Raw genomic sequence first — 17,858 nt, 5'->3', positions numbered from 1 at the left:
TTTAGTTTAGTAAAACTAGTAGATAATACATTCCAAGAACCAAGTACACATAAAGTACAATCTGTAGCAATCCACTGAAAAGTCCCTTTGTTCTCCCCTTTGGAGGGCAGAACTCCCACTTTCCCCTCAGGATACCTTAGTTACCACCAATTCTATGTGATCACCTGGTAGCCACCAAATAAGGGGAAACCCCACTGTCTGTACGTTAAACATTAGCAAAATTGAATTCATTTTTATTAAACATGAAAATAAATATGTTTAAGTTTATTCTCTTCTCACATCAATGCATAGTCTCGCACATCCCATGAGTTGTGTGTATCCCATTTGGGGAACCACCGTGTTAGAAAATGTCTGTCTAGTCTCTGATACCCAAATTTTTAAACAGAAAAATGACAAATATGATCAGTGATAGGGAAGAGAAAGAGAAGAATGAAGGGTAAGACTCAATTTATTTCTACTGGAATAGTTTTATCTAGTCCCTAACCAAGCAAGCCTTGCCAATGACCTCTCTCTCCAAACTTAAACAAATTTATGTTAATATGTAGACTGACTGTGTTAAAACCCAATGTAAAGTACCTTCCTTTTCACAGTATCATTAAGGTCTATATTTGATTGAAGCAGTGAGTGGATGATTGTAAATACGTCCTATTGTGCAAGTTCTGCTTGTCTCTGCTGCTTTCATCAGGTCCATAATCCTACAACCCCTTCTTTTCCTTTTTTATGTTCTTCTAATTTGTTTCTTCCATCATATTCATTGCCCACTTGGATAAATTCTTATTCTTTCCATGGTTTTGTCTTTGTACACATTTTCTGTGCCAACTTGTCTCTCCAAAGTTCTGTTACTTTAAAAAATGTCTAAATTTGTTTCATTAGGTGTATCAAAACAGGGGCAACGAAGAGTAGCCCCGGCTCTCTGCAACTAGAGAAAGCCCACGCACAGCAATGAAGACCCAATGCAGCCAAAAATAAATAAATTTATTTAAAAAAAATCTGGGGACTTCCTTGGTGGTCCAGCCTTCCAATGCAGGGGATGCAGTTTCGATCCCTGGTCAGGGAACTGAAGATCCCACATGCCACAGGGCAACTAAGTCCGTGCACTGCAACTACTGGGCCTGTGCGCTCTAGAGCCCATGCACCACAACTAGAGAGCCCGTGTGCCACAAATACTGAGCCCACACGCTCTGGAGTCTGAACGCCACACTAGAGAGAAGCCCACACACCGCAAGGAAAGATTCCGCATGCTGCAATGAAGATCTCACATGCTGCAACTAAGACCTGACGCAGCCAAATAAATAAATATTGTTAAAAATATTTTAAAAATTAAAAATAAAAATCTGGGGACTTCTTTGGTGGTCCAGTTGTTAAGACTCCGTGCTTCCATGGCAGGGGGCACAGGTTCAATCCCTGATCGGGAAACTAAGATCCCACATGCCGCAAGGTGCAGTCAAAAAAAAAAAAATCTGTTAGAGTACACCTATGTTCATAGCAGTATTATTCACAACAGCTAAAATGTGGAAGCAACCCACGTGTCCATCAATGAATGAATGGATAAGCAAAGTGTGGTATGTACATAAAATGGAATATTATTCAGCCTTAAAAAGAAAGGAAATTCTGACCCACGCAACACAGATGAACCTTGAGGACATTATGTGAAATGAAATAAGCCAGTCACAAAAAGACAGATTCTGAATGATTCTACTTATATGAGGTACTTAGAGTAGTCAAAAATCACAGAGACAGAAAGTAGAATGATGGTTGCCAGAGGCTGAGGGGAAGGCAGAATGAGGGGTTATTAATTAATGGGCATAGACTTTCAGTTTTAAAAGATGAGAAGAGTTATGGAGACGGATGGTGGTGATGGTAGCATAACATTATTAATATATTTAATGTCACTGACTGTTCACTTAAAAACAAGATGGCAAATTTTATCACAATTTTAAAACTTAAAGAAAAAAAAAACTATTAGAACATACCCATTTGTTCAAATACACGCTGGCTGTCTGCTATTTGCAGAATGGACTGCTGCCAGTGCTCAACCCCCCAAGTATTCCAAACCAAATCTGATATGGCTGGAGACATTTTTTTTTTTTTAAAGAATGACAAAGCAGACTGGTACATGTTCTCTTACTTTATTAAATCTTACTAGAACCAAGTAAGGAACAAACACACAGATGAGTAGGCTACAGTGAAGAAATCTTCTTTTTATAAGAGAGTTAAGAAGACATTAAAAGATAATTCCAGGTATTATCTTCAGTGATGCTTCTTATCTTTTTTCTGGGACTCCAGGTAATATTCAGCCCCTACAGCTACCACAAATGCAGCAAATCCCCATTTGAATCCTTTTAATAATGCACCAACAAAGGAAACATTATTTGCAAAGCCACCCGTGTATCTCCAAGCTTCATTGCTAGAGGAAAAAAAAGGGGAAAATTATATTCACATATGACACACATTCATTGAGTAAAATATATTTGATTTCATCTTTCTAACAGACTTAAATGCAACCTTATATAAGATAATCTAAGTGGATCACAATAGGAATCTTTCTTTGGCATAAGATAATTAGATCTATATGCCCACATTTCGTACATGAAATACAAGAAAAAACACTTGATTTCATATTTCACAGTCATAGTACTCAGGATTTTACAGAATTCTCAAATGCAAGGCTCACCTTGGCCTATCCATCACAGGTCAGTTGTGTAGCTTTGCTCATACTAGTCATTACAGCTTCATGGAAAGAGGAAGTTAAGAGATCTGGGTATTAATCTTTGCTCTGCCATACTAGATACACAACTTAGGCTCGGCAAGTTACTTAACCTGTGGAGGCCTGTTTCTTCTACTCAATAACGATTACTATTTACCTTATAGCGTTATTATAAAGATTAAACAGAGTAATGTATGATGTATTTTGGCACAAAGAGTACGTAACACTCGATAATACTACTACTATTCAAGAGGATCATTGATTTTCCCTGTCATAGAAGCCGGAACTTTAGTAGACTAATTTCATGCTCTGGCAATCATTCTTTTGAGTATCCTGAACAGAGAAGGAAACAAATCAGAGCGCTCTAGTGAAAAAAAGTCTTCTCTCGCAGGTAAGGATAAATGAGTGGAAAAAAATCAGGTTTTAAAGAACAAAACCCACTTAACTCTAAAAATCTGACTTACGAAAGCTAATCAAATCTAATTTAAGACACCAAAACCAGACAAAGACATTAGAAGAAAACTACAGATTAATATTCCTCATCAACATAGATGCAAATATTCGTAACAAAATTTTAGAAAATTGAATGCAGCAATATTTAAAAGGATAATATATCACGATGAAGTAGGGTTTACCTCAAAAGAATGCAAGATTGGTATAACACCTGAAAATGAATAAAATTAACTCACCATATTAACAGAATAAAAACAGAGGTGAGCGTCTTAATAGATGTAGAAAAAGCATTTAACAAAATTCAACACCTATTAGTAACAATAATAATAGTAACTCATAGTAACCCAGGAATAGAAGAGAAATTCCTCAACTTGATGAAAGGCATCTCTGAACATCCTACAACTAACATTACACTTAATGATGAAAGGTTGAATGCTTTCCCCAATTAGGAATAAAGCTAGGATGTTCAAATACACCACTTTTATTCAACATTATACTAGTAATGTTAGCCCATGCAATAATGCAAGAAAAAGAAATTAAAAGGTTATAGATCGAAAAAAAAGTAACGTCTTTGTAGACGAAATGATCTTCTATGAAGTAAATTCTAAGGAATCTGTAAGAAACGTCTGCTAGAACTAAAAAGTGAATTTAACAAGGTAACAAGATACAAATTCAATATATAAAAAGCAATTATATTTTTATATATTAGCAATGAACAACTGGAAACTGAAGTTTAAAAATACTGTTTACAATAGCATAAAAAATACGGAATAAGTCAGGATAAATTGAACAAAATATGTACAAGACTGTAAGAATACTGCTGAGAAAATTAAAGAGGATCTAAACTGTTCATGGACTGGAAGACAATATTGTTAAGACAGCAGTTATCCTCAATTAGGCTAAGGATTCAAGGTGATCCCAATTAAATTCCAAGCAGGCTTTTTATAGAAACTGAAAAGCTCATTCTAAAATTTAAATATAAATACAAGAACTTGGAATAGCTAAAACAGTTTTTTTTTAAAGTTGGACATCTTATTTTATACGACCTGATTTGAAGACAGTGTGGTATTGACATAAAATAGATATATTGATCAGGGTAACAGAAAAGAATCCAGAAGTAGACTGTACAGATATTGTCAACTGACTTTTGACAATGGTGTCAAGGTCAATTAATGGGGAAAGACAGTCTTTTAATATATGGTGCTAGAACAACTGGAGGTCCATATGCAAAAACATTAACCTTCATCCTTACCTCATATGACATAAAAATTAACTCAAATGGATCATATGCCTCAATGTAAGAAAGAACACTATAAAAGCTTCCAGAAGATTAGGAGAAAATCTTAGGATGCAAAAAGCACAAACCATAAAAGAAAAAAATGCTAAATTGGGACTTCAGCACAATTTTAAACTCTTTTAAAGACATCACTAAGAAAATGAAAAGAGGGACTTCCCTGGTGGAACAGTGGTTGAGAATCTGCCTGCCAATGCAGGGGACACGGGTTTGATCCCTGGTCCAGGAAGATCCCACATGCTGCAGAGCAACTAAGCCTGTGTGCCACAGCTACTGAGCCTGTGCTCTAGAGCCTGCAAGCCACAACTATTGAGGCTGCATGCCACAACTACTGAAGCCTGCGCACCTAGAGCCTGTGCTGTGCAACAAGAGAAGCCACCGAAATGAGAAGCCTGCACACCACAATGAAGAGTAGCCCCCGCTCACTGCAATTAGAGAAAGCCTGCGTGCAGCAACGAAGACCCAACGCAGCCAAATAAACAAACAAACAAATAAATAAATTTATTTTAAAAAAAGAAAATGAAAAGATAAGCCACACTCTGGGAAAAACATCTGCAAAACTTTTATCTGATAAAGGACTTATATTTAAAATATATAGACAACTCTTATAATTCAATAAAAGACAAACACTGTGATAAATAGAATGGGCAAAAGATCTGAATAAACATTAAACCAAAGAAAATATACAAATGACAAATAAGCATATGAAAAGATTCTTGTCATCTTCATTCTTCATGGAAATGCAAATTAAAACCCAAAGAAATATTTCTATCACATTCACTAGAATGGCTAAAATTAAAAGGCTGATAATACTAAGTATTGATGAGGACATTGAGCAACTGAAATTCTCATGCATTGTTGGTGGGAATGCAAAATGGTACAACTACTTTGTAAAACAGTTTGGCAGTTTTTTATTTAAAAAAATACACTTTTCAAAAGATTCAGAAATCCCACTGTTAGGTATTTACCCAAGAGAAATGAAAGCATATGTTCACACAGACTTGTACTTGAATGTTTAAAGCAACTTTACTCATAATAGCCAAAAACTGGAAACAAGCCAGATGGTCATCAACTGGTGAACAGTAAACAAAATGAGGTATATGCATACAATGGAGTAGTACTCAGCAATAAAAAAGGATGGGACTATGGATATAAGTTAACAATGTACATAAGTCTCAAAAGCACTATGATAAGTGAAAGTGGCCAGAACAAAAACTACAGACTGTATGATTACAATTGAAAAAGCAGATCAAGGGTTGCCAGGAACCAGGGGTAGGATAGCACTGAGTGCAAAGGATCATCAGGGAACTTTTTGGTATTCTAGAAATATTCTGCACCATGATTGTGGTGGTAGTCACATAACTGCACAGGTAACTGCACACATCTGTCAAAACTCATGGAATGATACACTTAAAGTGGGGTGAATTTTACTGTATATAAGTGGTATTTTAATAAAGCTGATTTTAAAACTTAAATGTAAAAGGCCATTTTTAATGATTTTTTAAAAAAGAGAATACATTGAAAAGGAACATAGATACTGCTTCTCTAGGATAAGTTCTATTTAAATTATTTAATTATTCTTACCGGGCCCATGGATCCCTTAGCCCTCGTGCAGCCAGCTTCTCCTGGACAGTTTCTAACGGTGTCCCTTCTATATTCCATTGTTTATAATCTGGAAGTTCCATTTTACTATGACCATGTTCATGTCCATGTCCATGGGCCATGTCTACAGGAAAAGATTAATTTAAGGGAGAAATACATATATTGTAGATATCAAATACCCAAGTTTACTATTTATGTTTTAAGGTAAAATTTTAATGTTTTAAAAAGAAAAGCAATATAAATACTTGAAAATTCGAAGCTAAGAAATTTTATAAAACGGTGTCTCTTTACATACTAGTATATGTTCACAGTTTGGAAATATACATATGCAAAATATAAAAAAGAAAAATAATCGGTAATCCCATCACTAAGAGATAACCATTTACTATTTGGTTTCTTTCTTCATTATAATAATAGCAAATATTTACCATGCCCTATGTGCCAGGTGCACTATGATAAAGTGCTTTAACTGTCTTGACTCCACATTATTCCTAAAACAACTCTTTGAACTTAAATTACTATTATTATCCCCATTTTATAGATGAAGACAATGAGGCTCCAAGAAAATGAGTAACTTTCTGAAGGCAACAAAAATAGTTAATGGTACAATTGGGTTTTGAACACTGCAGTTTCATTTCAGAGCCCTTGCTCCTAACTTTTAAGCAATACTGTTTCCTTCTTTTCAGTCTTTCGTAATGCATGAATATCTATAACAAAAATGTTGTACATAGTTTTGTTACGTGCTTTCTTCAGATGATTCTTTAAAAATGCGGTATTACTGTGGTTAATACATATGGATCACATGAACTTTTTCTGTAAAGAGTCACATAGTAAATATTTTAGGCTTTGTTGGCCAAGAGGTGAAATCAAGGTTATTATGTAGGTACTTTATATAACAGGAGAAAAAAATTTCCATAAATATTTATTGATAAAATTCAAAATATAACAACTAAGTATAATTTTTTATAATACAAGTCTTCTGATGAAAAAATGCAATTCCTTTTTGGGGGGATAACATTTTGCTTAACTGGAGCTCAAAGTTTAGTGTTCCTTAGTATCAAATTGATTGCAAATGTTCATCTGTAAAAACCCTTCTCAACTCACTGGCCACATAAAAACAGGCAATGGGCTGAATTTGGCCAGCAGGCTGTAGTTTGCTAACTCTTTTTTTTTTTTTAATAAATAAATTTATTTATTTATTTTTGGCTGCATTGGGTCTTCATTGTTGTGCACGGGCTTTCTCTAGTTGCGGCGAGCAAGGGCTACTCTTTGTTGCAGTGTGTGGGCTTTTCATTGCAGTGGCTTCTCTTTTTGCAGAGCACAGGCTCTAGGTGCATGGGCTTCAGTAGCTGTGGCTCGCGGGCTCCAGAGCACAGGCTCAGTAGTTGTGGCTCACAGGCTTAACTGCTCCGTGGCATGTGGGATCTTCCTAGACCAGGGCTCGAACCCATGTTCCCTGCATTAGCAGGTGGATTCTTAACCACTGCGCCACCAGGGAAGTCCCTAGTTTGCTAACTCTTGATGTAGATCAACAGAGACTTTTTTTTTAATTTTTATTGAAATATAGTTGATCTACAATGTTGTGTTAGTTTCATGTGTACAGCAAACTGATACAGATATACATATATTAAGTGTAGGTATTCTTTTTTTTTAACATTCTCTTCCATTAACAGAGTCCTTAGGACCCCTTTTTAATCGATAAATTTGCTTTAATAAAATATGCCCCCAATGGGTATATAAAGATTTCAGTTTTCTAGTGTTATTTTTATAGATAATACAAAAATAAACTTGAGCTCAGTCCCGTTATATTGTTATGAATTTCAAATTAACAGGGTATGAATTAATAATGCTATACTGTAATTTGTATAAGGTTAGCAGTAGCAATTCTATAATCACTGCTTTCCAGAAATAAAACCAAACCAAATAATTATTACCACTTTGTCTGCATTTATAACTATAAACAAGTCCAATAATAAGGCAGGATTCTTACACTGAATTTTAGAAGACAGAGGTAATTATTAGATAGTTATACTAAAGACACATTATGTGAAGTGCTCATTTCATTAAACAATAGTTCCCAGAATATGGGGGACAAAACTGTACATAGTAATTCCGACAAATTAGCCAACATTTAATATTTTTATTTATAGACATGTTAAGATATCAAAAAACATTATGTTGATGATTTTCACATTTAAAAGAGAATAAAAATGAACACCTACCAAACACAAGTTAAAACTACAACATTCACAACTTTGAATGAAACATTTAATCCATTATTTCATTATTATTTGGTGGATTCAATAATATAAAGGAAACAAATTATGGTTTCAGATTTCAGTCTGACTTTTGAGATTCAATACATTATCACAAAAGAAAGACTTCTAGAAGCATTTAATTATAATGATAAAGTGTTGGCTTCTATGTTTTCCAAAAAATATTTTTAAAATAATGTTTCATTCCAAGAATCTTTAGATTACAAGAAAACCCTTATTTTGGCAAATGTCAATTCTAGAACATTAAACGTACTTGAGTATCAATGTACTTGGAAGAGAATACAAAACAAAGGTCAAACATTTTTGATTAAATAGCTTGATTTTGAAAATGAAAATTGAAATATTACCATGGTATGAAGGCTATCTCAAAGTTACAATACTACTATGCTCAAAATATTAAGTAATTTGGAAGATATATCTCTGGAAAAAAAACCCATGAAAGTATACCTATACTCATTTCTCCTAAACAAATTTCCTTTAATAAATTCAATGTATTTTCTCTTCTAATTAAAATATTTCAGTAAGAGTCCCTTCATAGGCATTTACTAAATATTTTAATGACTTTTCAAGAAGAACAAAAAGTTGAACAACACTATTTTTAGGGAAGCTTCATTTTCTCCTAAAAATTATTTCTACTTCAGAATAGCCATAAATCAAACAATGATATCCTGATCACTTGAAGGAAGAGTTTGGAATCCTACTGAAGTGCAGACTTTGGTGCTGTACAGATCCGGCATCAAACCCTGAATGCACCATTAATAGCTGTAAAATCCTGTGCAAATCATTTATATCTTGCTCAACTTCAGTTTCTTCATCTAACATGAGGTTAAAACCTACCTTGCAAGATTGTGAAAATTGGGGAAAACACATTGTGATGATGTGCCTTCCACTTTCACACCCAGGTGGTGAGAATGTGATTTAACAAAACCACTATAAAAAACTGTTCGGTATGACCTAGAAAAGTTAAACATTTGAATATCTTACGGCCTAGCAATTCCAGTCATAGGTACTGCATATATACTCTAGATCTGCACTGTCCAATATGGTAGCCACTAGCTCCCTAAATGTGGCCTATGCAACTGGGGAACTAAAAATTTTAATTTAATTTTAATTAATTTAAATTTCAAAACGGATTTTCAAGCCAGTTATTGGAAAATTTTAAAGTGTGTTTGGTACAAACTGGGCATGCAAAGCTGCTTTATCAACTGTAAATTTTATGAAATATAAATGCAGATCAAGTGTTTGCATTTATGGAAACAGCATATTCTGTAAAACACATCACTTTTGAAGACAGCATGAAGAAAATGTAAAATATTTCGTTAATAACTTTTAATACTGATTACACCTTAAAATTATAATATTTTGAATAATACACTTGGTTAGATAAAATACATTATTAAAATTAATTTTATGTTTCTTTTTACCTTTTTAATATGGCTACTAGACATTTTTAAATAACATATGCGGTTTGTATTATATTTGCACTAGACAGCACTGCTCTAGAGAAACTCTTGCATCTGTATAACAGATATATTTTATAATCAACAGGCAAATATATAGGGACTTCCCTGGTGGCACAGTGGTTAAGAATCTGCCTGCCAGTGCAGGGGACACGGGTTTGAGCCCTGGTCCGGGAAGATCCCACATGCCGCGGAGCAACTAAGCCCGTGCACCACAACTAATGAGCCTGCGCTTTAGAGTCTGCAAGCCACAATTACTGAAGCCTGTGTGCTGCAACTACGCACCTACAGCCCGCGCTCCACAATAAGAGAAGCCACCACGATGAGAAGCCCACACACCGCAACAAAGGGTGGCCCCGGCTCGCCACAACTGGAGAAAGCTCGCGTGCAGCAACGAGGACACAACGCAGCCAAAAAAAATAAAAAATAAATAAAAAAAAAAAGAATGCAAGAGAATCAGGTGGAAAAACTGTTAAAATAAAAATTCCACAAAACTGCCAAACACACGATGAAAAAAAAAATCTTTCTAGCCATATTATTTATGCTAGCCCCAAACTGTAAACAACTCAAATGTCCAACTATGGAATGGATTAATTATGGAATATTACACAATGAAAAACAACATGCAAAAGTATGAATGAATTTCACAAATATAAGATTGAGCAAGGGGTGAGTCAGAAAAAAATACACACTTTGAATCCCATTGATATAAATGGAAAAACCTAACAATTCATTTTCTAGGAAAAAAATTTAAGTGAAACAAGTAACTGATTATTACAAGTTAGGATGCTGGTTACCTCTTGCTGGAGGAGATGGAATCACAGAAACTCATTCAGGGAGCTTCTAAGGCAGTGTTTTTCAACGTATTGTAATTACTGTACCCCAAAGGTGCTTTCTTAAGACTTTTTTTTCCCCTAATCATGTTCTCACCCTACCCCTCCACATGAAAATTTAATACCACAGTTTATGTACTATGGCTCTTTGGAGGGCCACAAACTATTGTATTATCTAAGGGTTTTTTTGCCCTCTCACCCCCACCCAACAAGAACGATTTTTTACCTCCTTAAAAGGCAATCACCTCTGCTGAGAATGCATATTTAAGTTTTTGGCAATGCTTTATTTCCTAACCTGAGGGGTGGTGATCAAGTGTTTGCTTAATTATAATTCTTAAAAATGTACTTATGTTTTATACAGCCTTCTGTTATGTATACATCACAATAAAAACTAAAATTAGATAAAGTGACTTAAATCATGCCAAGGACTCAACAAGAGGTGATTATTTCCCTTTCAGAGCTTTTCAAACAAGAACAGCAAGGAAATAAGTTCAACAAGGAAAAAGTATGTAATCATGAATTTTTTTTCAGCTCCTTCTATCTACCTATGTTTGGAGTGAACCTACAAGTTTGTTGGATATCAACCTCCACTAACGGGAGCTGGCTCTAGTACAGGAACAGTGTTGGCATACTTTCCCTAAGAAGGAAATAAAAGGGTAATGCCGCTTACACTGTATGTAATTTCACAGTTTACCGAAGACTTTGAAGTATATATTCCAATTTCTCCTCATTTAAAAAACTGTACCATAAGAACATTAGAAAATAAAAGACAAATTAACTGTTTTCCCCTTTAGTGTCCCTTCCAGTCCCTGTATCCGTGTATATTCAATTTAATAGTAATCACACTAAAAATTGATGTGATTTTGTACCCTTTTAACATTGTGTCATAAACTTTCATACCAGAAAAATCTTATTTAAAACTGTACTATAAATGCTCGTGACACAGGCATTACAAGTCTTCCTATTTTACAAATTTTCGATTTGAGTGCGGTTGTGCCTTCATTCCACTAAAGATAAACCAAAAAACAGGGGGCGGGGGGTGTTGCGGGTGACACAGGAGGAAAAAAAGCATCTGGACTTAACAACCACAGTGATCCTCACAGCATCCTTCTACAACCTCCCCTCACTACCCCAGGACTTCATAGTTCTCTCCTGCTAGTTCTTCGATCTCCTTCCCTCTTGAGCTACTCATTCTCATCACCCTTCTCTATTTAGTCTCTCCTTTCCGACAATCCCCGGAGTAGAGTCTCATTCTCATTCCCATCAAGAGATCTACCACCAGCTCCCCTATTTACCTGACAGCAATCTGACCTCTCAGGACACTCAAGATTCAACCCACCAGCCGGAGGCAACCGGAAACGGAAGTTGTCACCTCGAGTATCTTACGGCAGGAAAGCAGAGGAGAAATTTAACATTCTTGTCCTGGGTCACAGATTCCTGGACCAGGTGGAGGTGACATGAAGGAGGCTGAAAGTGGGCTTTTTCCCCGCACATCTGTGCATCCGGAGTCTGACCGAACTAAGAGAAACTGTGGAGGACAGAAGGCGGGGAAGAAGCAACGTGATCCTTCCTCGAGACCGGAATCTTTAGACTCTGCACAGGGGGAGGGCCGCGGGCATACTGCTGCCAATCAGCGGTGCTGTTGTTGGAGCGTGGACTCACCCAATGGGAGGGCCGGTTGTTGCGCTGCAGTTGGCAGGCTGCTGCGGGAGGCGGTGGCGGTAAGAAGCTAGAGGCAGAGGGGTGACAGGTAGGCAGCGGCGCTGTCTCTGGGGGACGTGGAGTGCCAGATAGGAGGGATTTTCTTCTTCTCCGGCTACAGGAACTATAGAGGGGATCTGACGAGGGTGGTCTGGGAAGGCGGTAGCCAGAGTGTTGGGTGTTGGTGGTTTCGGAACCTCTAGGAGACCAGCTAGCAGCTTGGGAGGGTCGTGAGGAGAAGACAGCCGAGGCGGGTGGAGGCTGAGCCCTGCGGGGCGACGTAGGGGCCTCAGGCGTGGGGGGCTGCGGTGGCGCCGGCGGAGACGGGAGAGAGGCCGGAGCAAGACGGCGTCGTGAGGGCTGGAAGAATTCCTTGCACGGAGCTCCGAGAGAAAAGAGGACGCGCGGCATTGCAGGCACCTGAGAGAAATCCTAGGGCTTGCTTCTTCTTAGGGCCGTTTCTCAGGGTGGGAACGGAGGAAGCGGAGAAGAAAGATATTTATTGGCGGCCAGATCGTTGAAAGTCTTCGTAGCTGTATATTATGTAATCCTTGGCCGTTATTTACCCAAACAATCAGGTTGCCCCTCCTGGAAGCGGAGGTCTTGCAACCTCTTGATGTGTGAGGATAGTTTTTTCGTTTGTTTGACTGTTTTGTACCCCGGCCGGCTCTGTGGGCGAAGAAGCATGAACGATAGTCACGAAGAGCTTATCCCAAATATGGACTTGGGTTGAGAGATGTGTTAGTCTGAGATGAGCGTGGCCAGGTTCACGTTTTGTAGTTCGTGAATTTATTTGTTTTGATGGTCAAGGCTGACTACAAATCTTTTTTTTTTCTTTTAATCTTCAGGAAAGTGGAGACCCTCAAAAATCTATAGTAGGAGGTAAGTGCAAGTTGGAAAATGACTAGAAAATTAGTTGGTAGATTTTTTTACCCCCTAAATATTGTGGATGTTAGAGACTGTGAAAATTAGGTGGTGGTCTGGTTTTGGTGGGGGGAGAGTCGTCTTTTTAAGAAATTTGCTCTATGAGTCTGAGAAACCAGTTTGAATTATTTATTTCTTAGATTTAAAAAGTATGTTCTTTGAATCTCTCCGGTAGAGGTAAAATGTATTTACAGACATAATTAATTGTAGATTATCATGTTTTTTCTAAGTTTTTATAATTCATTATTTGCACAATGAAATACAGAATTAAAATAGGAATTCCATTCAGTGTGTATTATGGAATGACAGACTACATTAAAAACTTGATTTTATAGCTCACTGGAAAGCAGTTTTAAAGGAAGTGTTATAAATTTCTAAAATGTGAGCTTATTGAAATGTTGCCTTTAGCTTAGAAGATAAAGACTCATGTAGTATTTATTAACAAGTGTATCATTTTCCTGAGCTTATTTTAATACTGCATGTCAGAAAAACTTTCTAAAATGTGATTTTTTTCTGTTATTGATGATTTATATTAGTGTATCCCAGAAACTAAATTGAAAAAAAAATTTTTTTCTATATGTCATTTGGTAAAGAGAGCTGGATCATTAGAGTTTGTTCTGAAATGTTTAGCATACTGAGATATTTATCAGTGTTTCAGATAAAAATTTTGATACTTGGTGTTTCATTCTTGGTCGTTTTATCTTTTGGCAAGAATAATACTCTCAGTCCAAAGAACAGTTCTGCTTCTGTTTTAGGTGCAGTTCTGTAGTGTGAGTACCTGTGAACAAATCTCTGCTTTCATGTAGGGTATATGTGTCTCTGTGTGTGTATGTATGTGTTTCTTCTTATTATGTAACCAGCCTACTAGAGTTGTCTTAGAGAACTAATGGCTGATTTTGAATGGCCAGTAGGTGTCCTTGTAGAATGCAATAAAGTTGAACATTGAGTAGGAAATTACCAAGTGATTTAAGGAATGCTAGTCCAAATTAGAATATAATAATAATTGGCTGATTATTTATACATCATTAGAAATTCTTTTCTGATACATTTCAGTATTGTTTATAAGGAATTTGAAACAATGACTGTAAAGAAGTAATTGTTTGCCCTAAAATGGGCTTTGAAAGCTTGTTTTTTAATCCAACTCTTAAGCTATCTTGACATGCGATATGGATTTAGGATTGTTTGATTGTTTTTTAATACAGTTTTGTCATCTAATTGTAGTTTATTAGGTTCTAGAATGGTTAAGATTTTCAGCTTGACTGAATTTTGTAATAGAAAAATCAATGCTACATAATGAAAAACTAAAATGATAAAATATGGGCAGAAAGTCTCCAAACAAATTAACAGCTGCACAAAATAATACTTTGTTATTTTTCTTTTAATGCTTTGTTATGTTCTTTTAAAGAATAGAGGAATTTTTGTCTTTCTTTTTCTGTGGCTTAGTTTTTTTGATGTCCCAAATAGCTTCTTTTTACATTTTTATCTGACTGGTAGACAGTGTGCTTTTCTCAGGATGATGAACTGAACATTTGTCATTGTCTAAAATATATAATGGATTCTGGAGGGAGCTGGCACAGAAAGATTACGGCTGCTATTAGTACAGCCCCTTACCTGCAGAGCTTTCTGCTGTGCTCTTATCACTATGTAGCTCTGCTCCTTTTGCCTGCTGTTGATACAATGTTAAAAAATAGAGTTGGACCTAATTCAGGCATTCTCCATAAAAGTGAGTAACTCTGAGAGAGTTCCATGTATATCAGAATAATCTAGGAGTTAAAAAAAAAAGGCACACATGCATATCTATTATATCATCTCCACTTCCCTGCGGAATCTTAGTGGTAGGGGGAATATGAAGGGAGGCAGATATATTTTGAAGGAAAAAAAATTCCCTGGATGATATGGTTTATAATGGGCTTCTACTTGAGAATCATTGATCTAATTCAAGGCTCTCACACTGTGGTGTGAACCAGAACAGTAGTTTTAGCTCGAGAAAAAGGACTTCTAAATCTATCAATATATTATAGCTCAATAAATTTTCACCATTTAATGTCATAGCTGAGATGATGGATTTTCTAACCAGGAGCTAAAGTTGCCAGAAATAAAAATTGTGCTGAATGTTTTGTTTGGGATTACTTTTTACTTGGCACTTAGCTGCTTTACATAAACCAAGCTAATTTCTTTCATAATTCAGACCTGTGCTTTGCACAGATATTTACTTGTACCTGTTCTCTCAATGTCTCTGAAAGCTATCTAGTACTAAATTAAACTAGAATTGGAAAATAAGAATTGGAAGTTTTCTTGATAAAAGGGTTTTTTTGCAATATTGCTATGATATGATGAAGGTATACATTTATCTTTTTGTAAACAAATAATATATATTAAAACTTGAAATTGTGAATGTGTTGACTTTGACACAGGTCTTGTTTAGAAATTCATGGTTCATTCTTATGAATCCTAGACTTTCTGTTTGGGTATTTGTCTGCCATGGAGACAATTACGAGAAAAAGTAAATGAGTAGACTTTAATTTTGGAGAAAGGAGTAAAAAACTCAATTATGTAATATATTAAGGGTGTGACTTTGATTACTTATGGGATTATAGTTCTTTCTAAGTTTGAAATACAGCTGCCAAAAATGTGGTCATAAAATATGGTAAGTGGGGGCTTCCCTGGTGGCGCAGTGGTTGGGAGTCTGCCTGCTGCTGCAGGGGACACGGGTCCATGCCCCGGTCCGGGAGGATCCCACGTGCCGCAGAGCGGCTGGGTCCGTGAGCCATGGCCGCTGAGCCTGCGCATCCAGAGCCTGTGCTCCGCAATGGGAGAGGCCACAACAGTGAGAGGCCCGTGTTCCGCAAAAAATATATATATATATGGTAAGTGGCACTTAAATTATTAAATGGCAAAGCATGGATTACATAATAGTTATTTTGTTCTATTCCAAAAACTGAACTTCAAAAAAGGTTAGAATCAAACTTATCTATCACTTTTGTCATTAGGAATCCTTGGCTTCTTTTCATTGAGGTATAATTGACATTATCCGTTGACTCTTTTTTTTCCCTTCAATTTTATTTATTTATTTATTTACTTACTTACTTTTTGCGGTACGCGGGCCTCTCACTGTTGTGGCCTCTCCCGTTGCAGAGCACAGGCTCCGGACACGCAGGCTCAGCGGCCATGGCTCACAGGCCCAGCCGTTCCGCGGCATGTGGGATCTTCCCGGACCGGGGCACAAACCCGTGTCCCCTGCATTGGCAGGCGGACTCTCAACCACTGCACCACCAGAGAAGCCCTTATTTATTTATTTGCATGGGTTTTCTCTAGTTGTGGCAAGTGGGGGCTACTCTTCATTGCGGTGCGCGGGCTTCTCATTGCAGTGGCTTCTCGTTGTGGAGCACGGGCTCTAGGCGCACCGGCTTCAGTAGTTGTGGCACACAGGCTCAGTAGTTGTGGTTCGCGGGCTCAGTACTTGTGGCTTGCAGGCTCTAGAGTGCAGGCTCAGTAGTTGTGGCGCACGGGCTTAGTTGCTCCGTGGCATGTGGGGTCTTCCTGGACCAGGGCTTGAACCCGTGTCCCCTTCATTGGCAGGCAGATTCTTAACCACAGTGCCACCCGTGATGTCCCTATCCCTTGACTCTTGATATTGCTTGCTTCTTATTTAGCTACTAAGATTTGTCAGTTTACCTCCTTAAATTCCTTTCCCCATGTATTTTTTTGAAAAATGGGTGGAGGGAGTTGGATGCTGAGCGGGGAGTGAAACTTATGCTTTTTACATATTCTTTTATACTGAGGCTTAATTGTTTTTGTTTGTTTGTTTACTGGACGTTTTAGAGTGGTTTTAGGTTCACAGCAAAATTGAGTAGAAAGGACAGAGATTTCCCATAAACCCTCTCACATATGCATAGACCCCCCCATTACTAATATCTCCCACAGAATAGTACATTTGTCACAATTGATGAGCCTACGTTGACACATTGTCACCCAAAGTTCATAGTCTGCATTAGGATTCAGTTTTGGTGTTGTACGTTGTATGGGTTTGGACAAATGTATAATGACATATAATCACTATAGTATCATACGGAGTAGTATTAAGCCTTTTTAATCAGCAGGTATTCCTTTTGTAGTTCTTTCTTTTTAAATGAAAAAGGGAGTGGGGAGGGGAGCATATATTACTCCCTTTATACTTTATACTATGATTGTAAAACTCATATGGTAGACATGATGTGCTATAATACCTAAAGTTAATATGAATTTGCAGTCTGTCACAGTACCTGCTGTTTTATTGTTTGTGGTAAAAAACTAGAGGAAATGAATGTTTCTGTTCTTCATGGTTCTGTTGTCAAATCTCTTTGTCATTCTGTACCCTGTCCGTCTGATGTTATTTACTCAAATCAATCTCTAATCCAGAGCTTTTTCTTAATCTCTGGTTCCTATTCTATAAATCTAATTGCCTACTAGTTGAGGATGACCTACAGATACCTCAAATACAGTATATATAAAAGTGAATTCGTATTTTGTCATCTGTCTAATGTGCTGAAGCTGGAACCTGGTGTTATCTTTGACACTTTATTCATATACCCCTCATCTGAGCGATGCTATATTCTGTTGACTCTACCT

The 17,858-nt window shown here is 36.9% G+C and overlaps 2 protein-coding genes across 3 annotated transcripts in view; one reads left to right on the top strand and one right to left on the bottom strand.

The window, feature by feature from the left end:
* Nucleotides 1–2,125: 2,125 nt before the first annotated feature.
* On the bottom strand, nt 2,126–12,122 carry NDUFB3 (NADH:ubiquinone oxidoreductase subunit B3). 2 transcript variants are annotated; one of them, XM_082840858.1, is made up of 3 exons: nt 11,921–12,122; nt 6,039–6,180; nt 2,126–2,407 (listed from the first exon to the last, which is right to left on the bottom strand). In XM_082840858.1, the coding sequence occupies exons 2-3, from the start codon at nt 6,176–6,178 to the stop codon at nt 2,251–2,253; spliced, it is 297 nt and encodes a 98-aa protein (XP_082696984.1). In that variant the 5' UTR covers nt 6,179–6,180; nt 11,921–12,122; the 3' UTR covers nt 2,126–2,250. The 2 variants fall into 2 exon arrangements, with proteins under 2 accessions (XP_082696984.1, XP_082696985.1); XM_082840859.1 differs by lacking the exon at nt 11,921–12,122 and adding an exon at nt 10,590–10,678.
* Nucleotides 12,123–12,286: 164 nt separating this feature from the next.
* The window catches only part of HYCC2 (hyccin PI4KA lipid kinase complex subunit 2), a 68,035-nt gene continuing 62,463 nt past the window's right edge, over nt 12,287–17,858 (top strand). The window contains exons 1-2 of the mRNA XM_082841867.1: nt 12,287–12,375; nt 13,175–13,208. The gene's annotated coding sequence lies outside the window, so the exon portion shown is untranslated. The remainder of the gene's footprint in view (nt 12,376–13,174; nt 13,209–17,858) is intronic.

This window comes from Leucopleurus acutus (assembly GCF_964270905.1).
Source record: "Leucopleurus acutus genome assembly, chromosome: 6".
Classification (NCBI taxonomy): Eukaryota; Metazoa; Chordata; class Mammalia; order Artiodactyla; family Delphinidae; genus Leucopleurus; species Leucopleurus acutus.
This window is presented reverse-complemented; position numbering and strand designations above follow the sequence as displayed.